The sequence below is a fragment of the Pecten maximus genome, chromosome 16 (genome assembly GCF_902652985.1).
Source record: "Pecten maximus chromosome 16, xPecMax1.1, whole genome shotgun sequence".
NCBI lineage: Eukaryota > Metazoa > Mollusca > Bivalvia > Pectinida > Pectinidae > Pecten > Pecten maximus.
This window is the reverse complement of record NC_047030.1, coordinates 37,190,408-37,217,707: the sequence shown is the minus strand read 5'-3', so window position 1 is coordinate 37,217,707 and position 27,300 is coordinate 37,190,408. Positions and strand designations below refer to the sequence as shown.

General features: G+C 36.7%; 2 protein-coding genes across 8 annotated transcripts in view; one reads left to right on the top strand and one right to left on the bottom strand.

Moving 5' to 3' along the window:
- The window catches only part of LOC117345138 (ADP-ribosylation factor 1-like), a 47,159-nt gene extending 30,633 nt beyond the window's left edge, over positions 1 to 16,526 (bottom strand). For all 7 annotated transcript variants that reach the window (XM_033908128.1, XM_033908130.1, XM_033908129.1 and 4 more), the window contains exon 1: positions 16,378 to 16,526. In XM_033908128.1, coding sequence (XP_033764019.1) covers positions 16,378 to 16,435 — 58 coding nt within the window. In that variant the 5' untranslated portion in view covers positions 16,436 to 16,526. The remainder of the gene's footprint in view (positions 1 to 16,377) is intronic.
- LOC117345137 overlaps positions 1 to 27,300 on the top strand; it is a 165,112-nt gene that overhangs the window by 50,132 nt on the left and 87,680 nt on the right. The gene's annotated exons all lie outside the window — the stretch shown is intronic.

Here is a 27,300-nt window from a genome sequence, read left to right as displayed (position 1 = left end):
CACCGTGGTCTAGAGGTAGGACGCAGGACTACGTGACCGGAGGGTCACAAGTTTGAGTCCCAGCACTGTGGTCTAGTGGTAGGATGTAGGACTACGTGACCGAAGGGTCACAAGTTTGAGTCCCAGCACCGTGGTCTAGAGGTAGGACGCAGGACTACGTGACCGAAGGGTCACAAGTTTGAGTCCCAACACCGTGGTCTAGAGGTAGGACGCAGGACTACGTGACCGGAGGGTCACAAGTTTGAGTCCCAGCACTGTGGTCTAGTGGTAGGATGTAGGACTACGTGACCGAAGGGTCACAAGTTTGAGTCCCAGCACTGTGGTCTAGTGGTAGGACGCAGGACTACGTGACCGGAGGGTCACAAGTTTGAGTCCCAACACCGTGGTCTAGAGGTAGGACGCAGGACTACGTGACCGAAGGGTCACAAGTTTGAGTCCCAACACCGTGGTCTAGAGGTAGGACGCAGGACTACGTGACCGAAGGGTCACTAGTTTGAGTCCCAGCACTGTGGTCTAGTGGTAGGATGTAGGACTACGTGACCGAAGGGTCACAAGTTTGAGTCCCAACACCGTGGTCTAGAGGTAGGACGCAGGACTACGTGACCGAAGGGTCACTAGTTTGAGTCCCAGCACTGTGGTCTAGTGGTAGGATGTAGGACTACGTGACCGAAGGGTCACAAGTTTGAGTCCCAACACCGTGGTCTAGAGGTAGGACGCAGGACTACGTGACCGAAGGGTCACAAGTTTGAGTCCCAACACCGTGGTCTAGAGGTAGGACGCAGGACTACGTGACCGAAGGGTCACAAGTTTGAGTCCCAACACCGTGGTCTAGAGGTAGGACGCAGGACTACGTGACCGAAGGGTCACAAGTTTGAGTCCCAACACCGTGGTCTAGTGGTAGGATGTAGGACTATATAAAATTCCAAATTATCATTATTATAACAAAGCTATCATTTGCCCCATTTAGATAAGCTGTCATTCTGACAATAAAGGATTTTTTTTACTGGAAAAGAACAGAGAATTACACCGCAAAGAAACTGACCTTAAGCTGTAGTTCTTGCAAATTACCTTGAAATAATTTGTTTATACCATATTTGGGGAAAATAATCCTTTTTGACATAAATCAAGAAATTTCCAAAGAAAATTTCACAGCAATTTCCGAAATGAAAGATGACTGCATTCTTGAAAATCAACTAATCACAAAATATTAAATGCATATTTAAGTGATCATGTCCCAAATCTTTTCAAAATAGCATATTTAAACAACTTAAAATGATGAAATTCAAAATGGTCGCTGGTGGCCATCTTGTTTATTTGATCAAATAATTTAATGAAAATTAAACTCAGTCTTGTCATAACTGATATAAAATGTCATTACACACTCTGTATAAAATGTAAACTTTATCTTTTTGACACAATTGCGAAACAAATTATACCAACTTATATTAACCACTGTTGTTTGCCTGGATGGTGATCGCTATGAGGGTACCACTGTGGGAGGACCAGGGAAAACCCAGGGCAGGTTGTCCTAGGAAATCAAACACCCCAGCCTCACCTGGTTTACCACTGTGTCACCTAATACCACCCTGGATGTTTACCACTGTGTCACCTAATACCACCCTGGATGTTTACCACTGTGTCACCTAACACCACCCTGGATGTTTACCACTGTGTCACCTAATACCACCCTGGATGTTTACCACTGTACCACCTAATACCACCCTGGATGTTTACTACTGTGTCACCTAATACCACCCTGGATGTTTACCACTGTGCCACCTAATACCACCCTGGATGTTTACCACTGTGTCACCTAATACCACCCTGGATGTTTACCACTGTGTCACCTAATACCACCCTGGATGTTTACCACTGTGTCACCTAATACCACCCTGGATGTTTACCACTGTGTCACCTAATACCACCCTGGATGTTTACCACTGTGTCACCTAATACCACCCTGGATGTTTACCACTGTGTCACCTAACACCACCCTGGATGTTTACCACTGTGTCACCTAATACCACCCTGGATGTTTACCACTGTACCACCTAATACCACCCTGGATGTTTACTACTGTGTCACCTAATACCACCCTGGATGTTTACCACTGTGCCACCTAATACCACCCTGGATGTTTACCACTGTGTCACCTAATACCACCCTGGATGTTTACCACTTAGTCACCTAATACCACCCTGGATGTTTACCACTGTGTCACCTAATACCACCCTGGATGTTTACCACTGTGTCACCTAATACCACCCTGGATGTTTACCACTGTGTCACCTAATACCACCCTGGATGTTTACCACTGTACCACCTAATACCACCCTCGATGATTACCACTGTGTTACCTAACACCACCCTGGATGTTTACCACTGTGCCACCTAATACCACCCTGAATGTTTACCACTGTACCACCTAATACCACTCTGGATGTTTACCACTGTGTCACCTAATACCACCCTGGATGTTTATCACTGTGTCACCTAATACCACCCTGGATGTTTACCAATGTGTCACCTAATACCACCCTGGATGTTTACCACTGTGTCACCTAATACCACCCTGGATGTTTACCACTGTGTCACCTAATACCACCCTGGATGTTTACTACTGTGTCACCTAATACCACCCTGGATGTTTACCACTGTGTCACCTAATACCACTCTGGATGTTTACCACTGTGTCACCTAATACCACCCTGGATGTTTACCACTGTGTCACCTAATTCCACCCTGGATGTTTACCAATGTGTCACCTAATACCACCCTGGATGTTTACCACTGTGTCACCTAATACCACCCTGGATGTTTACCAATGTGTCACCTAACACCACCCTGGATGTTTACCACTGTGTCACCTAATACCACCCTGGATGTTTACCACTGTGTCACCTAATACCACCCTGGATGTTTACCACTGTGTCACTTTACCACCCTGGATGTTTACCACTGTGTCACCTAATACCACACTGGATGTTTACCACTGTGTCACCTAATACCACCCTGGATGTTTACCACTGTACCACCTAATACCACCCTGGATGTTTACCACTGTGTCACCTAATACCACACTGGATGTTTACCACTGTGTCACCTAATACCACCCTGGATGTTTACCACTGTGTCACCTAATACCACCCTGGATGTTTACCACTGTACCACCTAATACCACCCTGGATGTTTACCACTGTACCACCTAATACCACCCTGGATGTTTAACACTGTGTCACCTAATACCACCCTGGATGTTTACCACTGTCACCTAATACCACCCTGGGTGTTTACCACTGTGTCACCTAATACCACCCTGGATGTTTACCAATGTACCACCTAATACCACCCTGGATGTTTACCACTGTGTCACCTAATACCACCCTGGATGTTTACCACTGTGTCACCTAATACCACACTGGATGTTTACCACTGTACCACCTAATACCACCCTGGATGTTTACCACTGTGTCACCTAATACAACCCTGGATGTTTACCACTGTGTCACCTAATACCACCCTGGATGTTTACCACTGTGTCACCTAATACCACCCTGGATGTTTACCACTGTGTCACCTAATACCACCCTGGATGTTTACCACTGTGCCACCTAATACCACCCTGGATGTTTACCACTGTGCCACCTAATACCACCCTGGATGTTTACCACTATACCACCTAATACCACCCTGGATGTTTACCACTGTGTCACCTAATACCACCCTGGATGTTTACCACTGTGTCACCTAATACCACCCTGGATGTTTACCACTATACCACCTAATACCACCCTGGATGTTTACCACTGTGTCACCTAATACCACCCTGGATGTTTACCACTGTGCCACTTTACCACCCTGGATGTTTACCACTGTGTCACCTAATACCACCCTGAATGCTTACCACTGTGTCACCTAATACCACCCTGGATGTTTACCACTGTGCCACCTAATACCACCCTGGATGTTTACCACTGTGCCACCTAATACCACCCTGGATGTTTACCACTGTGTCACCTAATACCACCCTGGATGTTTACCACTGTGCCACCTAATACCACCCTGGATGTTTACCACTGTGTCACCTAATACCACCCTGGATGTTTACCAATGTGCCACCTAATACCACCCTGGATGTTTACCAATGTACCACCTAATACCACCCTGGATGTTAACTGTTTAGAGAAGCCCTGTACCTCTACTTGAGTCGGTATTGATAGTATAGTTCTAAAATTACAACATTTTATGATCATTCTAGAAACGTTGTTTTTTATTACACATATGGCTGGTTGATATTTCAGAACTATATCATCCAAGCACATCTGTATTGATCTACACAAAATTAAAACAACTCATGCTTGAACATGGAGTATTTCCAGATGACATTTTAATTTGCTCTTTCTGATGAATTTCTAGGCTGAAGCCAAGTTCACTGACAATAAAACAGGGATGGTAGGAGTCTGTTGGAACAGCATATACAGTAATCGCATGCAATTAGTTTGAGCATCTATCAAGAGTTTTGAGGTCCTAGGTTCGAATCCCAGTCCAGGTGCGTTTTATTCTGTTCCTTTATTGTGCCAGTGACTTAATTAATCAAAATGTCAACTTGTCGTACACATGGTAAAGTAACATGACAGGGCTACTGAACTCTCAGTAATTGTATAGCGTCCATCTTGATTTCTGTGTTTGAATCTTTACATACTCCAGTTTTGTATTTTCCTTTCCCAGTCATCAAAGCATTATATCTGTATATCGGTGAGATACAACATTGTATAATCACCTTCCAGTCGTTAGCTGGGACAATCAGATCGATAGATCTCCTTAATCAATATCTTTGTACAGAACAAGGGCTGCAGCTCCGTAATTACCAGCCTAAAAATATACTGTAATGGCACCAAATCAGGGTTAAATGCTATCTGTATTCAGTACACAGTAACAGCTTAAGAGAAACTCTAAGTTTACATGCTGTCAGGCAAAGTCTTCACACACCTCAAATCAGGTACCATATCGATCCTTCAATATGCCCATGGCTGCTAATAAGCCCGCCATGTGTAAGATTCTTCTGGGAATCTAGTCAGAGAGGATCTCAGACGATTTCAATGAAGATTTCTGTTCAACAAACTTCAATAGAATCTTAGGAAATGGACAAAAACTATTCAAAACAGGAAAAGTTCAGAAGTATCCTGTCAGTTTTACCTACTTCACTATAAATTCCTGAAGTCCCTTCAATGTTGCATTGTGGGATTACGATAAATGACAAAAAATTACAGTTTATGTCACAGTCATTACACAGAACAGCATGTGTAATATATCAAAGATATCTAGGTATGACAGTATATATACGTATCTGTCAAGAATTCCCAGATTCCTGGTTAGAAACCTATGTATACCCACAACATATATTTTTGACAAGACAACTTGATCCTATCCCCAGACCAACAATCCTATCCCCATAGCAACAATCCTATCCCCAGACCAACAATCCTATCATAAGACCAACAATCCTATCCCCAGACCAACAATCCTATCCCCAGACCAACGATCCTATCACCAGACCAACGATCCTATCACCAGACCAACAATCCTATCCCCAGACCAACAATCCTATCCCCATACCAACAATCCTATCCCCAGACCGATCCTATCCCCAGACCAACAGTCCTATCACCAGACTGACAATCCTATCCCCAGACCAATGATCCTATCACCAGACCAACAGTCCTATCACCAGACCAATTATCCTATCCCCAGACCCATCTGGTATTACTTAGGCAGTAGGAAGTGATCGACGGATATAAAACGTAACATCCTAAACCTCTCCAACCTTTTAACTTGATTTCCCTCACGCTGTTCGGAGTAAGTTACTGGCCATGGTGATAACACAAGACTGAGTTACCAGTAATTCTAAAGTTCTCACTTGTTTTTTGTTCTTTTTTTAATTATCACACGTCAAAACATGAATAAATCAAAATGCTGCACTAATATCTTTTACCGATAAACATTATACACTAGTGGGAAAATAAAGAATAGATAGATATGTATTTTCTCACTTATGGGAAATATGTTTACATTTCTGCTTTGTGACAAAGAAAAATCATATTTACATTTTTAAATACATCTATTAAGTTCTAGTGAAGTTCCCAGCAAATTGCCGAACAACAGAACCATGACCTGAGTTTGACTTCTGTAGGGAGGTAGCTAAAATGCAACACAATTATTTAGTACGATGAACTGACAATGCATCCCATATATATAATTGTATAAACACATGTAGGATGTATGCATAAACTTGTCTTGAAACATCAAAGCTGGAGAAGCTTTAATATCTACATGCTATTGGTTATATGACATCAAAGTTTAGATGTATTTTTTAATCATTCATGTGAAATCAAATTCAACAGATTTGTTTGTCTGCCCTAATTCTGATGTCTGTCTGTACGTCCATACAGAGTTTGTGATGTCTGTCTGTACGTCCATACAGAGTTTGTGATGTCTGTCTGTACGTCCATACAGAGTTTGTGTTGTCTGTCTGTACGTCCATACAGAGTTTGTGATGTCTGTCTGTACGTCCATACAGTTTGTGTTGTCTGTCTGTACGTCCATACAGAGTTTGTGTTGTCTGTCTGTACGTCCATACAGAGTTTGTGATGTCTGTCTGTACGTCCATACAGAGTTTGTGATGTATGTCTGTACGTCCATACAGAGTTTGTGATGTCTGTCTGTACGTCCATACAGAGTTTGTGTTGTCTGTCTGTACGTCCATACAGAGTTTGTGTTGTCTGTCTGTACGTCCATACAGAGTTTGTGATGTCTGTCTGTACATCCATACAGAGTTTGTGATGTCTGTCTGTACGTCCATACAGAGTTTGTGTTGTCTGTCTGTACGTCCATACAGAGTTTGTGATGTCTGTCTGTACGTCCATACAGAGTTTGTGATGTCTGTCTGTACGTCCATACAGAGTTTGTGTTGTCTGTCTGTAAGTCCATACAGAGTTTGTGTTGTCTGTCTGTACGTCCATACAGTTTGTGTTGTCTGTCTGTACATCCATACAGAGTTTGTGTTGTCTGTCTGTACGTCCATACAGAGTTTGTGATGTCTGTCTTTACGTCCATACAGAGTTTGTGATGTCTGTCTGTACGTCCATACAGAGTTTGTGTTGTCCGTCTGTACGTCCATACAGAGTTTGTTTTGTCAGTCTGTACGTCCATACAGAGTTTGTGTTGTCTGTCTGTACGTCCATACAGAGTTTGTGATGTCTGTCTGTACGTCCATACAGAGTTTGTGATGTCTGTCTGTACGTCCATACAGAGTTTGTGTTGTCTGTCTGTACGTCCATACAGAGTTTGTGTTGTCTGTCTGTACATCCATACAGAGTTTGTGTTGTCTGTCTGTACGTCCATACAGAGTTTGTGATGTCTGTCTGTACGTCCATACAGAGTTTGTGATGTCTGTCTGTACGTCCATACAGAGTTTGTGATGTCTGTCTGTACGTCCATACAGAGTTTGTGATGTCTGTCTGTACGTCCATACAGAGTTTGTGATGTCTGTCTGTACGTCCATACAGAGTTTGTGTTGTCTGTCTGTACGTCCATACAGAGTTTGTGATGTCTGTCTGTACGTCCATACAGAGTTTGTGATGTCTGTCTGTACGTCCATACAGAGTTTGTGATGTCTGTCTGTACATCCATACAGAGTTTGTGCTGTCTGTCTGTACGTCCATACAGAGTTTGTGATGTCTGTCTGTACATCCATACAGAGTTTGTGTAAGGGAATCGTGTACTGAATTAAACTATACAATAAATACTATGATGTCTGTCTGTATGTCCATACAGTTTGTGTTGTCTGTCTGTATGTCCATACAGACTTTGTGTAAGGGAATCGTATAATGTGTTAAACTCTACAATAAATATTAAGATGTCTGTCTGTACATCCATACAGAGTTTGTGTTGTCTGTCTTTACGTCCATACAGAGTTTATGTAAGGGAATCATGTACACAGTGTATAACCATAGATAGACCAACTATAAATAGACACATCTCCAGTGAGATGAAGTCAAGTCAAGGTTACATAGATAGACCGGCTATAAATAGACACATCTCCAGTGAGGTCAAGTAAAGGTTACATAGATAGACCGGCTATAAATAGACACATCTCCAGTGAGATGAAGTCAAGGTTACATAGATAGACCGGCTATAAATAGACACATCTCCAGTGAGATGAAGTCAAGGTTACATAGATAGACCGGCTATAAATAGACACATCTCCAGTGAGATGAAGTCAAGGTTACATAGATAGACCGACTATAAATAGACACATCTCCAGTGAGATGAAGTCAAGGTTACATAGATAGACCGGCTATAAATAGATACATCTCCAGTGAGATAAAGTCAAGTAAAGGTTACATAGATAGACCGGCTATAAATAGACACATCTCCAGTGAGATGAAGTCAAGTAAAGGTTACATAGATAGACCGACTATAAATAGACACATCTCCAGTGAGATGAAGTCAAGGTTACATAGATAGACCGGCTATAAATAGACACATCTCCAGTGAGATGAAGTCAAGGTTACATAGATAGACCGGCTATAAATAGACACATCTCCAGTGAGATGAAGTCAAGGTTACATAGATAGACCGGCTATAAATAGACACATCTCCAGTGAGATGAAGTCAAGTAAAGGTTACATAGATAGACCGGCTATAAATAGACACATCTCCAGTGAGATGAAGTCAAGGTTACATAGATAGACCGGCTATAAATAGACACATCTCCAGTGAGATAAAGTCAAGTAAAGGTTACATAGATAGACCGACTATAAATAGACACATCTCCAGTGAGATGAAGTCAAGGTTACATAGATAGACCGGCTATAAATAGACACATCTCCAGTGAGATGAAGTCAAGGTTACATAGATAGACCGGCTATAAATAGACACATCTCCAGTGAGGTCAAGTAAAGGTTACATAGATAGACCGGCTATAAATAGACACATCTCCAGTGAAGTCAAGTAAAGGTTACATAGATAGACCGGCTATAAATAGACACATCTCCAGTGAGGTCAAGTAAAGGTTACATAGATAGACCGGCTATAAATAGACACATCTCCAGTGAGATGAAGTCAAGTAAAGGTTACATAGATAGACCGGCTATAAATAGACACATCTCCAGTGAAGTCAAGTAAAGTAAAGGTTACATAGATAGATCGGCTATAAATAGACACATCTCCAGTGAGGTCAAGTAAAGGTTACATAGATAGACCGACTATAAATAGACACATCTCCAGTGAGGTCAAGTAAAGGTTACATAGATAGACCGGCTATAAATAGACACATCTCCAGTGAAGTCAAGTAAAGGTAACATAGATAGACCGGCTATAAATAGACACATCTCCAGTGAGGTCAAGTAAAGGTTACATAGATAGACCGGCTATAAATAGACACATCTCCAGTGAGATGAAGTAAAGGTTACATAGATAGACCGGCTATAAATAGACACATCTCCAGTGAGATGAAGTCAAGGTTACATAGATAGACCGGCTATAAATAGACACATCTCCAGTGAGATGAAGTCAAGGTTACACAGATAGACCGGCTATAAATAGACACATCTCCAGTGAGATGAAGTCAAGTAAAGGTTACATAGATAGACCGGCTATAAATAGACACATCTCCAGTGAGATGAAGTCAAGTAAAGGTTACATAGATAGACCGGCTATAAATAGACACATCTCCAGTGAGATTAAGTCAAGGTTACATAGATAGACCGGCTATAAATAGACACATCTCCAGTGAGATGAAGTAAAGGTTACATAGATAGACCGGCTATAAATAGACACATCTCCAGTGAGATGAAGTCAAGTAAAGGTTACATAGATAGACCGGCTATAAATAGACACATCTCCAGTGAGGTCAAGTAAAGGTTACACAGGTTTCCTGTCCAGACAACAAAACACGATTAAGTCTTATAAACTGTTAAAAGTTGCAGTGTAACATTTGTCTTACTAACATGATAAAAAAAACTCATAAAAACATAAAATAATATTATCAGCTTGTCAACGGAATCAGCTTTGTTGTCCTTAAATGAAGAGCTAGACTCTCCCTTTATATATTTTTCAAAACTTCTGTCATTTTGTTTTTCCATATCCAACAAAATAAGTCAATGGTGTCAGAAAAAACATCTAATGAGGGTGTATCATTTACTGACGGTGTATCATCTACTGTGGGTATAACATCTACTGAGGGTGTATCATCATCATCGTGTATCATCAACATCTACTGAGGGTGTATCATCTACTGAGGGTGTATCATCATCATCTACTGAGGGTGTATCATCTACTGAGGGTGTATCATCAACATATACTGAGGGTGTATCATCTACCGAGGGTGTATCATCAACATCTACTGAGGGTGTATCATCAACATCTACTGAGGGTGTATCATCAACATCTACTGAGGGTGTATCATCTACATCTACTGAGGGTGTATCATCTACTGAGGGTGTATCATCAACATATAATGAGGGTGTATCATCTACCGAGGGTGTATCTTCTACTGGGGGTGTATCATCTACTGAGGGTGTATCATCAACATCTACTGAGGGTGTATCATCAACATCTACTGAGGGTGTATCATCATCATCTACTGAGGGTGTATCATCAACATCTACTGAGGGTGTATCATCTACTGAGGGTGTATCATCTACTGAGGGTGTATCATCAACATCTACTGAGGGTGTATCATCTACTTAGGGTGTATCATCAACATCTACTGGGGGTGTTTCATCTACTGCGGGTGTATCATCAACATCTACTGAGGGTGTATCATCAACATCTGCTGAGGGTGTATCATCTACTGAGGGTGTATCATCTACTAAGGGTGTATCATCGACTGAGGGTGTATCATCAACATCTACTGAGGGTGTGTCATCTACTGAAGGTGTATCATCTACTGAGGGTGTATCATCTACTGGGGGTGTATCATCTACTGAGGGTGTATCATCGACTGAGGGTGTATCATCAACATCTACAGAGGGTGTATCATCTACTGAGGGTGTATCATCATCATCTACTGAGGGTGTATCATCAACATCTACTGGGGGTGTTTCATCTACTGAGGGTGTATCTTCTACTGGGGGTGTATCATCAACATCTACTGAGGGTGTATCTTCTACTGAGGGTGTATCATCAACATCTACTGAGGGTGTATCTTCTACTGGGGGTGTATCATCAACATCTACTGAGGGTGTAACATCTACTGAGGGTGTATCATCTACTGAGGGTGTATCATCTACATCTACTGAGGGTGCATCATCATCATCTACTGAGGGTGTATCATCAACATCTACTGGGGGTGTTTCATCTACTGAGGGTGTATCTTCTACTGGGGGTGTATCATCAACATCTACTGAGGGTGTATCTTCTACTGGGGGTGTATCATCTACTGAGGGTGTATCATCTACTGAGGGTGTATCATCTACATCTACTGAGGGTGTATCATCAACATCTACTGAGGGTGTATCATCAACATGTACTGAGGGTGTATCATCATCATCTACTGAGGGTGTATCATCAACATCTACTGAGGGTGTATCATCAAAATCTACTGAGGGTGTATCATCATCATCTACTGAGGGTGTATCATCTACTGAGGGTGTATCATCAACATATACTGAGGGTGTATCATCTACTGAGGGTGTATCATCTACTGAGGGTGTATTCTCAACATCTACTGAGGGTGTATCATCAACATCTACTGAGGGTGTATCCTCAACATCTACTGAGGGTGTATCATCAACATCTACTGAGGGTGTATCATCAACATCTACTGAGGGTGTATCATCAACATCTACTGGGGGTGTATCATCTACTGAAGGTGTATCATCTACTGAGGGTGTATCATCAACATCTACTGAGGGTGTATCATCTACTGGGGGTGTATCATCTACTGAGGGTGTATCATCTACATCTACTGAGGGTGTATCATCAACATCTACTGAGGGTGTATCATCAACATCTACTGAGGGTGTATCATCATCATCTACTGAGGGTGTATCATCTACTGAGGGTGTATCATCTACTGGGGGTGTATCATCTACTGAGGGTGTATCATCATCATCTACTGAGGGTGTATCATCAAAATCTACTGAGGGTGTATCATCAACATCTACTGAGGGTGTAACATCAAAATCTACTGAGGGTGTGTCATCTACTGAGGGTGTATCATCAACATCTACTGATTGTGTATCATCAACATCTACTGAGGGTGTATTATCTACTGAGGGTGTATCATCTACTGAGGGTGTATCATCATCATCTACTGAGGGTGTATCATCTACCGAGGGTGTATCTTCTACCGAGGGTGTATCATCTACCGAAGGTGTAACATCTACTGAAGGTGTAACATCTACTGAAGGTGTAACATCTACTGAGGGTGTATCCTCAACATCTACTGAGGGTGTATCATCAACATCTACTGAGGGTGTATCATCAACATCTACTGAGGGTGTATCATCAACATCTACTGAGGGTGTATCATCAACATCTACTGAGGGTGTATCATCAACATCTACTGAGGGTGTATCATCAACATCTACTGAGGGTGTATCATCTACTGAGTGTGTATCATCTACTGAGGGTGTATCATCTACTGAGGGTGTAACATCTACTGAGGGTGTATCATCTACATCTACTGATGGTGTATCATCTACTGAGGGTGTAACATCTACTGAGGGTGTATCATCTACTGAGGGTGTATCATCTACTGAGGGTGTATCATCTACATCTACTGAGGGTGTACCATCATCATCTACTGAGGGTGTATCATCAACATCTACTGAGGGTGTATCATCAACATCTAAAGAGGGTGTATCATCTACATCTAATGAGGGTGTATCATCTACATCTACTGAGGGTGTATCATCTACTGAGGGTGTATCATCTACTAAGGGTGTATCATCTACTGAGGGTGTATCATCAACATCTACTGAGGGTGTATCATCTACTGGGGGTGTATCATCTACTGAGGGTGTATCATCTACTGAGGTTGTATCATCAACATCTACTGAGGGTGTATCATCATCATCTACTGAGGGTGTATCACCTACTGAGGGCATATCCTCTACTGAGGGTGTATCATCTACTGAGGGTGTATCATCTACGGAGGGCGTATCCTCTACTGAGGGTGTATCATCTACTGAGGGTGTATCATCTACTGAGGGTGTATCATAAACATCTACTGGGGGTGTATCATCTACTGAGGGTGTATCATCAACATCTACTGAGGGTGTATCATCTACTGAGGGTGTATCATCAACATCTACTGAGGGTGTATCATCAACATCTACTGAGGGTGTATCATCTACTGAGGGTGTATCATCTACTGAGGGTGTATCATCTACATCTACTGAGGGTGTATCATCTACATCTACTGAGGGTGTATCATCAACATCTACTGAGGGTGTATCATCAACATCTACTGAGGGGGTATCATCTACTGAGGGTGTATCATCTACTGAGGGTGTATCATCTACATCTACTGAGGGGGTATCATCTACTGAGGGGTAACATCTACTGAGGGGGTATCATAAGATCTGTTTTCCAATCTTGATGAGTAAATGTAACCCAGGGACATTTAATACAACACTATCAAAATCAACATAGAAATTTTAGGAGAAAAACATTAGATATATCACGGATTTGATAAAAAAATGAAGAAGGAAGGAATATGTCCATATAGTTACACAACAGTCAAGTACTTAATTATATAACACGCTACTATTGACAGGCCTATTGTTATACAGTAAAACTGTTATCTTTTTTAAAGTGTCAATTTCCATCAGGGAAGAACAATAGACTCCACCCTTCTGTCAAGTAACCATGGTGATGTGGCCAGGACAGAATGGACAGTGATGGACAGTAAATATAGGTCAAGTGGTCAGTCAGAAAGTATCTTACCTGAAGTTAGGATATCTTTCAATCCAGATATCTTTTATTCCAAATATGTTTCAATGGAGTTAAGTTATGTTTCATTCCAGATATCTATGATTCGAGATATCTTTATGTGTGGTTGAGATATCTTGAATTCCATATATCTTTGAATGTAGTTATCTTTAACTCCAGATATCTTAAATAAAGATATATTTATTTAATTCCAAAAACAGTTAAACATCGTTAGGAAATAAAGACATTTAATATAGTTTTAATTATAGGAGAGAATTTCTATTGTTTACAATTTATCTTTTCAATGATTACAGACACCTCCTGAAATCCATGAATTATCCATGAATTAAAACAGACTGCTCTAGCTATATGTAAAATAAATGCTTACCTCGAGTTACTTCCCAAACTTTACATTATTGTGTATATAATATATAAACTTATAATAAATGTTTACCTAGATTTAAGTCACCAAACTTTACATTATTGTGTATATATATAATAAATGTTTACCTAGATTTAAGTCCCAAACTTTAAATTATTGTGTATATATATAATAAATGTTTACCTAGATTTAAGTCCCCAAACTTTACATTATTGTGTATATATAATAAATGTTTACCTAGATTTAAGTCCCCAAACTTTACATTATTGTGTATATATATAATAAATGTTTACCTAGTTACGTCCCAAACTTTACATTATTGTGTATATATATAATAAATGTTTACCTAGATTTAAGTCCCAAACTTTACATTATTGTGTATATATATAATAAATGTTTACCTCGAGTTACTTCCCAAACTTTACATTATTGTGTATATATATAATAAATGTTTACCTAGAGTTAAGTCCCAAACTTTACATTATTGTGTATAAATATATAATAAATGTTTACCTAGATTTAAGTCACCAAACTTTACATTATTGTGTATATATAATAAATGTTTACCTAGATTTACGTCCCAAACTTTACATTATTGTGTATATATATAATAAATGTTTACCTAGATTTAAGTCACCAAACTTTACATTATTGTGTATAAATATATAATAAATGTTTACCTAGATTTAAGTCACCAAACTTTACATCATTGTGTATAAATATATAATAAATGTTTACCTAGAGTTAAGTCCCAAACTTTACATTATTGTGTATATATATAATAAATGTTTACCTCGAGTTACTTCCCAAACTTTACATTATTGTATATATATAATAAATGTTTACCTCGAGTTACTTCCCAAACTTTACATTATTGTATATATATATAATAAATGTTTACCTAGAGTTAAGTCCCAAACTTTACATTATTGTATATATATATAATAAATGTTTACCTAGAGTCAAGTCCCAAACTTTACATTATTGTGTATATATAATAAATGTTTACCTCGAGTTACTTCCCAAACTTTACATTATTGTGTATATATATAATACATGTTTACCTAGATTTAAGTCCCAAACTTTACATTATTGTATATATATATAATAAATGTTTACCTCGAGTTACTGCCCAAACTTTACATTATTGTGTATATATATAATAAATGTTTACCTAGAGTTAAGTCCCAAACTTTACATTATTGTGTATATATATAATAAATGTTTACCTCGAGTTACGTCCCAAACTTTACATTATTGTATATATAATATATAATAAATGTTTACCTAGATTTAAGTCCCAAACTTTACATTATTGTATATATATAATAAATGTTTACCTAGAGTTACATCCCAAACTTTACATTATTGTGTATATATAATAAATGTTTACCTAGAGTTAAGTCCCAAACTTTACATTATTGTGTATAAATTGATGAAATCCCAAATTTTACATTATTGTGTATAAATTGATGAAATCCCAAATTTTACATTATTGTGTATATGAATGTATGTAATAGATTCTTACCTATAGCTAGGTACTGTGCTTTAAGTACTTGGACTTAAAGTACAAAAATGACCTTGACCTCTTTTATCTGTATATTATACATTTATATTCAGATGATAACTGTCTGATAATTTTTGATAAGATCTGATAATAATTTATATACCTCAAATCAATCTCATACTCTCTATAAACCTACATTAATATCATAAAATTTACGGATTTGAAAAATATCAAATGAGATATAAAATCCTAATATTTTTAATTGATCAGATTTAAAAATCAAATTAACATTTTTTTTTAATTTATTAATTCGTTTCATCTGATGTGTCAACCATTGAATGTATATCTCCATTAGCATTGGGATACATTACATGGCTGTCAGATTAAACCAAGTGTACATCTTCTGTAGGGAGGATGCACGTGCACAGCTGCGATATTCCACCCTCTATGACTGTGAGTAATACATGTATGTACACTAAGTAGTGTACAGTATATATATAAACATGCATGTCATTTGTCTGTTTTTAACACCTCTGTTCACGCTTACCCAGAAGCAGCACTCGAACTTCCTTATTTCTGAAGATCTTTGTCCAAATAGCCCCCATTGTTTTACACCATGTCACCTCATGTTGTCCGCTGTCCGTAATAATCCATAGGCCGTCCAAACCATCTGTCCGAACCCTGGGAAACCAAAGCAGCATATAGAGTATCCATGCAGCGTTCTCATTGGTCGCTTCAGAGAGCAGCTGCTATTTTTAGCTCACAGTTTACATTACTCATGACTGTACTTTCGTTTCGTCGACAGGGAAATTGTGAAGCTATCATTATAAAGTATTTCGTTTTCTGCATGTGATCCGTTCCAATCGGTGGGTTCAAAATGTTTAATATATACAAGAAACAAGGTTCAAAGGGCCTGCTCACATCACATGTAATTAAAATCCCAATTCTGGTTGTGATGTACGTCCCTGGTGATACTGTTTGAATACTATGCATGCAGTAAAATTTAAGAAATGAAAGGTTTCTTATGACGACGAATAAGCCTGAGCTAGTGATGTGACCTAAACTCTCTATAAAGATCACCCGTAAATATTAGTCATTATATGAGGGCCAATGAGGGGGGGGGGGGGGGGGGGGGGGGGGGGGGGGGGGTCCAGAAAATTTAGTGGTAGGGGCGAGGGTTTTGACAAATTACAAAGAGCGATATTCATCTTCTATGACACCAGAGCTGCAAACTCTACACTAGCGTTCACTTATATCGACGAATTTCAATATTCAGAGTATGCGCTGATAAACGTATTCTACTCAAAGCAATTATTGTACGTTTTGGTATATATTTATATAGAAAACGTTGTAGTGACATATAATCTACTAAATAATGTGAACATATCTTGTCGTGCATTGTCAATAATACATTTTAATACTAGAAAAGTATCTCAATGCAGTTCTTAGTACTAAATAGCTTCAATAAATACTGAATTACATTATAATACTGGGTATACACAATTGGAAAGAAAAACCCAATTAAGTTAATTTCTAGTTTCTTTCCGTCAAAAAATGCATTTTGTAAAAGGTCTCCATTTCCACCCGAGTTCAATACAATTGTTAAAAATAGTAAGCATGGCTTGATTTACAAATTCATCCGTAGATAGATATCACGGTCAAGCTCCAAAAACAGAGATCTAGAGTCCATATCAACATCTAAATCAGTATTCTGCTGGTCATTATAACGTGGATTGGTTTTCCATAGGTGTTTTTATATATTGCCTTTGTTGAGAGGTACGTACATGAAACATGCATGTGTGTCCAGTCATTTTCAACTTTCTATATGCATATTTTTATTTAAGATATCTTGATTTTTAGTAATGTAAGTTTTTATTTCAGATATTCTTTCTTTCTCTATGTAAGACTTTTTATTAGAGATATTTAATCATTTCCATTTGAATATTAACATGCATTGTTCATTTAACATAGTAATATGTATTTTATGTGTACAATATTAATAAATAAGTATAGATTTCTTAGTGCTGAGATTGGTGAAATAAACTTTTCAAGTAATTAGTTAACAAAAACTACTCAGTGCTATGATGGAACTGTAAGTGGCATATATAAGTACATTTATGAATTTTTTTTGTTATAACATAGTTTAACATATTTGTTGCTATTTTTTAAAACTATATATGTTCTATATTACTTAATTGCTCATTTTGTTGAATGCATACATGTGTGTTATAAGAAAATGGGAAAAAACAAACAAACAAACAAAAAACAAATACAATTCTACTGTATGATTTGTAAAACACGGGTAAATCTCAGGTGACTGTACAGGTAAAAAAAAAGACAGCTTATATGAAGCAGTATATAATTACCCTCCCATTGTTTCCTGAAACAACACCTACCTATTGTTAAAAAAAAATGTTGGCGTTCAGAGAACACCCCAGGGGCGAGCCGAATTTTTTTTTGGCGAGGGGTCTGGGGGCCAAAATTTCGGAAAATGAAATAATTATAGCAAATTTTGCAATCTTCCGGGGATAAGATTTCGATAAGATGGCGGAGGACACAAACAAGCAATATAATTATGACACATAATAATTAATTACATAATGATTTTGAATACATGTAACTGGTGCATAACAATTCAGCATTTACGTATTGCAAGCCTATGACGTCATGACAGTATGACGTCATAATTTAAACATGTACTATTCATAATAAGTAACATACCTTCTAAATACACACAAGAACGCTATATATGAAAACTGTGATCTTAATTTCCAAAACACATTTAATTTAATTACTTACGAGGAGAGTTTTTCTTTCTGCAGTGGCATGTAACAAAAAATTACCCAATCCATTCAAAGTTTTAACACTTTTACTGGAAAATAATTCTATCACTTTATGTACATTTAGACGACAATAATAATACTTTTTGATGTATGTCTTTCTTAATTCAGAATATGCAGGACAAAGAAACACAAAATGTATTTCATCCTCGACGTCATTTTTGTCACAAACTGTGCAAATTCTTTGACTTCTAGACATTTCATTGTAGCGCCCAGATTCAATATTTAGACTGTGTCCTTGCATACGGAATTGACTCAACAACTTTTTAAATTTATAATCAATTTGCTTAATAAGATAAAATTGAGTATTGAAGGTACCACAATATGTTTGTATAAATAACATTTCGACGATATATCAAACGCACTGCGTAATTCTTGAATAAATACATCATGAACACGCTGGACATATACTTGCATAAAATGACTTTCATTTAAAACGTATTGGCTGTTCCAAATATAACCAAAACCTAAACTACAAAGCTAATTTTTAATGATAAACCCATTACTTTTACAATTAGGTTTTTTATTATTCAATTCGACAAGTGCATCATAACATGATTTTAAAACACAATTACTGGTTTTAGTAATTTCAGCCAATATTTCATTACTGCTATTTTACGTTGTACATACAATGAATATCTACCAGTTTCGAAGAAGACCATAGCAAAATTTACCGATTTCTTAACATTAAGTAAGTCTTTGAGAATAAGAAGATGAATTTTTTCAATTTGTGGTGATACAGCTTGTCCCCATACTTCACACCCGTAATTCAAAACACGTGCAACATAAGTGTCAAATAAAGACATTCTCGTTTCAATATTAAGGGTGAAAACTTTCATTTTGCTTTTTAAATGATAATATGCTTTTCTTCCTTGGCAAGCCAAAGTATCTAATGCTGCAGTGAACCCACCGTTAAAGTTAAACATTAACTCTCAGCTGTGAAATCCTGAGAGTCGAGTAAGAATAAAACTTGACGGTCAACGATTAATCGTTTTCAAACGTGTACTGATATCAATAAATATGAACATTACCTCAATTGAATTCTCCTTCCAATGTCTCCACATATTTAATTGATAATAACAATTAGAAAATTCAGTTGTAATTTTATTAATCCTTTTTCATTTATACTGAAACAGTATGATAATTATAATAAATTAAAACTATAGTATTTTTTTTTATCTAACTTAAAAGAATGAAAGAAATTCCTTATTTTGAACAAACACAACTTGTATCTTTCTAAAATTCTGTCTTTATGTGTTATATTAATTAAGCATGATTTTAAAAACCATCTATTCTTTTTTTTAGGCCTTCCTTAAAATCTACTGGCCTGGCAATATAAACCTTTTTTTATAATCTAAATATATTAATTGCATCTTCAATAAAGACCCTTGTTTTTATCAGAGACGTATTTTTTTATATATAAAATCCATGTTTATAAGTTTCGTTTGAATAAAAAAAAAGAAAAAAATATCTTGCAGGAGAATATTTTTAATACTCATCACAACAATCATCGCCACCGCCAACAGCATAGTGCCGATTTGTGTGAGAGATTGGCTGCAGTTTTGTCCCAATATTCTAAAATCAATTGAAATATACTGATTTGTTTGTAAAAAATTGCTAGTTTCGGGTTTGTATAACTTCTTTTGAAAAATCTGCATTGCAAATAACATAATTTCACTTCAGGTAAAGTTGGTAATTAGAGACTTCACCTGTGACCCAATGTTGGCCTCAACCGGACTTTGTCACGGTTGACCGATTCTTGTAATCAGCCCCAGGGGACAATTAGTGTCTCTGTCCATATATGGCTAATATACACTTTGATGAGTCTGTATATTGGACAAAACATCAGACTTACAAACAGCTCTAGTGTTAGTCAAAATTTGAAGCATCAAATTGACGAGCGGCATGCAAAAATCATGAGTCATTTTTTTGTCTGCGTCAATGCACTGATTTAAGATATTGAAATAATTATAAAATCATATTTTCAAATGAGCTATGAAAAGATAGTACTAAATATATCGTTAGCCTACTTTAAAACTAAGCCTTACTGTTGTTTGTGTTAAAAGACAATTTACATTCCGAGCAAATATGAATTATAACAAATATAAACACATAATATGAGTATGTGAATATAAAAACTTCTTATAAAAAATATAAATAGATATATCTATAAAAAGTACAAAGCGCGTTGCGTGCTCATCTCTCAAAAGCGGTGGCAATATCTTTCTAAAACTATCTAAAAACTATTAGTTTCATTTTACATAATAGCTACATGTGTAGTCGATCAGCTTCAATTTTTGTATTACACTGAATCATTCAGATTGACATCTCATCTGTATGAATGTTAAAAATAGGGTTTTACGTTAAAGCCACATTACCTAACTTTTATCAACGGAAATTTAAAAAAAAAAGAAAAAAAAAGAAATAATAATTATGACATTAAACACCACTGACTCAAACTGGAGCGTATTTCACCGCCAATTATATCATCGTGAATTAAATTGAAATTTTGAAGGAGCTAGAGAGCAGGGCACCCTGACCATGAAAATTCTTAACGATGTAAATAAAAATGTTTGAATTATCTAATTAATCAGTCAAGTTAAGTTTAAGTCACAAATTCAACAACGACGCGGTCATTGGTAAGAACCCCCATTTTGTTCCATGTGACGTCATGAGTCGTCAGCTGTACTAACGGCCATAATATATCAACAAATATCAAACAGCGCCGGTTATTGTTGTCGAGATGTCGCACGTGCCAAGAGCTTGATTTTGGTGTATTGCAGTTAAAATTAAATCGTTGTCCCTGCTCAGGAAGGAACCCTTTAATGTTGTAGTTTTCGGAGGTATGAACAGTAGTAGCATTTACTTTGAACTACTCGTAACGAAATGTTTTTATCGGATCAATATATGTTACTTAGCAACGGCTAAAGTTCGCGGACAGCGTATGAAATGACACCCACGGTACAGAAAGATATCTAACCCCAACAAATGACACCCACGGTATAGAAATATATCTAATTAACACCAACAAATGGTACCCACGGTATAGATATATATCTAATTAACACCAACAAATGGTACCCACGGTATAGAAATATATCTAACACCAACAAATGGTACCCACGGTATAGAAATATATCTAACACCAACAAATGGTACCCACGGTATAGAAATATATCTAATTAACACCAACAAATGGTACCCACGGTATAGATATATATCTAATTAACACCAACAAATGGTACCCACGGTATAGAAATATATCTAATTAACACCAACAAATGGTACCCACGGTATAGAAATATATCTAATTAACACCAACAAATGGTACCCACGGTATAGAAATATATCTAATTAACACCAACAAATGGTACCCACGGTATAGAAATATATCTAATTAACACCAACAAATGGTACCCACGGTATAGAATATATATCTAATTAACACCAACAAATGGTACCCACGGTATAGAAATATATCTAATTAACACCAACAAATGGTACCCACGGTATAGAAATATATCTAATTAACACCAACAAATGGTACCCACGGTATAGAAATATATCTAATTAACACCAACAAATGGTACCCACGGTATAGAAATATATCTAATTAACACCAACAAATGGTACCCACGGTATAGAAATATATCTAATTAACACCAACAAATGGTACCCACGGTATAGAATATATCTAATTAACACCAACAAATGGTACCCACGGTATAGAAATATATCTAATTAACACCAACAAATGGTACCCACGGTATAGATATATATCTAATTAACACCAACAAATGGTACCCACGGTATAGAAATATATCTAACACCAACAAATGGTACCCACGGTATAGAAATATATCTAATTAACACCAACAAATGGTACCCACGGTATAGAAATATATCTAATTAACACCAACAAATGGTACCCACGGTATAGAAATATATCTAACACCAACAAATGGTACCCACGGTATAGAAATATATCTAATAACACCAACAAATGGTACCCACGGTATAGAAATATATCTAATTAACACCAACAAATGGTACCCACGGTATAGAAATATATCTAATTAACACCAACAAATGGTACCCACAGTACAGAATATATCTAATTAACACCAACAAATGGTACCCACAGTACAGAATATATCTAATTAACACCAACAAATGGTACCCACGGTATAGAATATATCTAATTAACACCAACAAATGGTACCCACGGTATAGAATATATCTAATTAACACCAACAAATGGTACCCACGGTATAGATATATATCTAATTAACACCAACAAATGGTACCCACGGTATAGAAATATATCTAATTAACACCAACAAATGGTACCCACGGTATAGAATATATCTAATTAACACCAACAAATGGTACCCACGGTATAGAAATATATCTAATTAACACCAACAAATGGTACCCACGGTATAGAAATATATCTAATTAACACCAACAAATGGTACCCACGGTATAGAAATATATCTAATTAACACCAACAAATGGTACCCACGGTATAGAAATATATCTAATTAACACCAACAAATGGTACCCACGGTATAGAAATATATCTAATTAACACCAACAAATGGTACCCACGGTATAGAAATATATCTAATTAACACCAACAAATGGTACCCACGGTATAGAAATATATCTAATTAACACCAACAAATGGTACCCACGGTATAGAAATATATCTAATTAACACCAACAAATGGTACCCACGGTATAGATATATATCTAATTAACACCAACAAATGGTACCCACGGTATAGAAATATATCTAATTAACACCAACAAATGGTACCCACGGTATAGAATATATCTAATTAACACCAACAAATGGTACCCACGGTATAGAAATATATCTAATTAACACCAACAAATGGTACCCACGGTATAGAATATATCTAATTAACACCAACAAATGGTACCCACGGTATAGATATATATCTAATTAACACCAACAAATGGTACCCACGGTATAGAATATATCTAATTAACACCAACAAATGGTACCCACGGTATAGAAATATATCTAATTAACACCAACAAATGGTACCCACGGTATAGATATATATCTAATTAACACCAACAAATGGTACCCACGGTATAGATATATATCTAATTAACACCAACAAATGGTACCCACGGTATAGAAATATATCTAATTAACACCAACAAATGGTACCCACGGTATAGAATATATCTAATTAACACCAACAAATGGTACCCACGGTATAGAATATATCTAATTAACACCAACAAATGGTACCCACGGTATAGAAATATATCTAATTAACACCAACAAATGGTACCCACGGTATAGATATATATCTAATTAACACCAACAAATGGTACCCACGGTATAGAAATATATCTAATTAACACCAACAAATGGTACCCACGGTATAGATATATATCTAATTAACACCAACAAATGGTACCCACGGTATAGAAATATATCTAATTAACACCAACAAATGGTACCCACGGTATAGAAATATATCTAATTAACACCAACAAATGGTACCCACGGTATAGAAATATATCTAACACCAACAAATGGTACCCACGGTATAGAAATATATCTAATTAACACCAACAAATGGTACCCACGGTATAGATATATATCTAATTAACACCAACAAATGGTACCCACGGTATAGAAATATATCTAATTAACACCAACAAATGGTACCCACGGTATAGAAATATATCTAATTAACACCAACAAATGGTACCCACGGTATAGATATATATCTAATTAACACCAACAAATGGTACCCACGGTATAGAAATATATCTAATTAACACCAACAAATGGTACCCACGGTATAGAAATATATCTAATTAACACCAACAAATGGTACCCACGGTATAGAAATATATCTAGTAACACCAACAAATGGTACCCACGGTATAGAAATATATCTAATTAACACCAACAAATGGTACCCACGGTATAGAAATATATCTAATTAACACCAACAAATGGTACCCACGGTATAGAAAATATCTAATTAACACCAACAAATGGTACCCACGGTATAGAAATATATCTAATTAACACCAACAAATGGTACCCACGGTATAGATATATATCTAATTAACACCAACAAATGGTACCCACGGTATAGAAATATATCTAATTAACACCAACAAATGGTACCCACGGTATAGAAATATATCTAATTAACACCAACAAATGGTACCCACGGTATAGATATATATCTAATTAACACCAACAAATGGTACCCACGGTATAGAAATATATCTAATTAACACCAACAAATGGTACCCACGGTATAGAAATATATCTAATTAACACCAACAAATGGTACCCACGGTATAGAATATATCTAACTAACACCAACAAATGGTACCCACGGTATAGAAATATATCTAATTAACACCAACAAATGGTACCCACGGTATAGATATATATCTAATTAACACCAACAAATGGTACCCACGGTATAGAAATATATCTAATTAACACCAACAAATGGTACCCACGGTATAGAAATATATCTAATTAACACCAACAAATGGTACCCACGGTATAGATATATATCTAATTAACACCAACAAATGGTACCCACGGTATAGAAATATATCTAATTAACACCAACAAATGGTACCCACGGTATAGATATATATCTAATTAACACCAACAAATGGTACCCACGGTATAGAAATATATCTAATTAACACCAACAAATGGTACCCACGGTATAGATATATATCTAATTAACACCAACAAATGGTACCCACGGTATAGAAATATATCTAATTAACACCAACAAATGGTACCCACGGTATAGATATATATCTAATTAACACCAACAAATGGTACCCACGGTATAGAAATATATCTAATTAACACCAACAAATGGTACCCACGGTATAGATATATATCTAATTAACACCAACAAATGGTACCCACGGTATAGAAATATATCTAATTAACACCAACAAATGGTACCCACGGTATAGATATATATCTAATTAACACCAACAAATGGTACCCACGGTATAGAAATATATCTAATTAACACCAACAAATGGTACCCACGGTATAGATATATATCTAATTAACACCAACAAATGGTACCCACGGTATAGAAATATATCTAATTAACACCAACAAATGGTACCCACGGTATAGAAATATATCTAATTAACACCAACAAATGGTACCCACGGTATAGAAATATATCTAATTAACACCAACAAATGGTACCCACGGTATAGATATATATCTAATTAACACCAACAAATGGTACCCACGGTATAGAAATATATCTAATTAACACCAACAAATGGTACCCACGGTATAGAAATATATCTAATTAACACCAACAAATGGTACCCACGGTATAGAAATATATCTAATTAACACCAACAAATGGTACCCACGGTATAGATATATATCTAATTAACACCAACAAATGGTACCCACGGTATAGAAATATATCTAATTAACACCAACAAATGGTACCCACGGTATAGAAATATATCTAATTAACACCAACAAATGGTACCCACGGTATAACAATATATCTAATTAACACCAACAAATGGTACCCACGGTATAGAAATATATCTAATTAACACCAACAAATGGTACCCACGGTATAGAAATATATCTAATTAACACCAACAAATGGTACCCACGGTATAGAAATATATCTAATTAACACCAACAAATGGTACCCACGGTATAGATATATATCTAATTAACACCAACAAATGGTACCCACGGTATAGAAATATATCTAATTAACACCAACAAATGGTACCCCACGGTATAGAAATATATCTAATAACACCAACAAATGGTACCCACGGTATAGAAATATATCTAATTAACACCAACAAATGGTACCCACGGTATAGAAATATATCTAATTAACACCAACAAATGGTACCCACGGTATAGACAATATATCTAATTAACACCAACAAATGGTACCCACGGTATAGATATATATCTAATTAACACCAACAAATGGTACCCACGGTATAGAAATATATCTAATTAACACCAACAAATGGTACCCACGGTATAGAAATATATCTAATTAACACCAACAAATGGTACACCCACGGTATAGATATATATCTAATTAACACCAACAAATGGTACCCACGGTATAGATATATATCTAACACCAACAAATGGTACCCACGGTATAGATATATATCTAATTAACACCAACAAATGGTACCCACGGTATAGAAATATATCTAATTAACACCAACAAATGGTACCCACGGTATAGAAATATATCTAATTAACACCAACAAATGGTACCCACGGTATAGAAATATATCTAATTAACACCAACAAATGGTACCCACGGTATAACAATATATCTAATTAACACCAACAAATGGTACCCACGGTATAGAAATATATCTAATTAACACCAACAAATGGTACCCACGGTGTAGAAATATATCTAATTAACACCAACAAATGGTACCCACGGTATAGAAATATATCTAATTAACACCAACAAATGGTACCCACGGTATAGATATATATCTAACACCAACAAATGGTACCCACGGTATAGATATATATCTAATTAACACCAACAAATGAC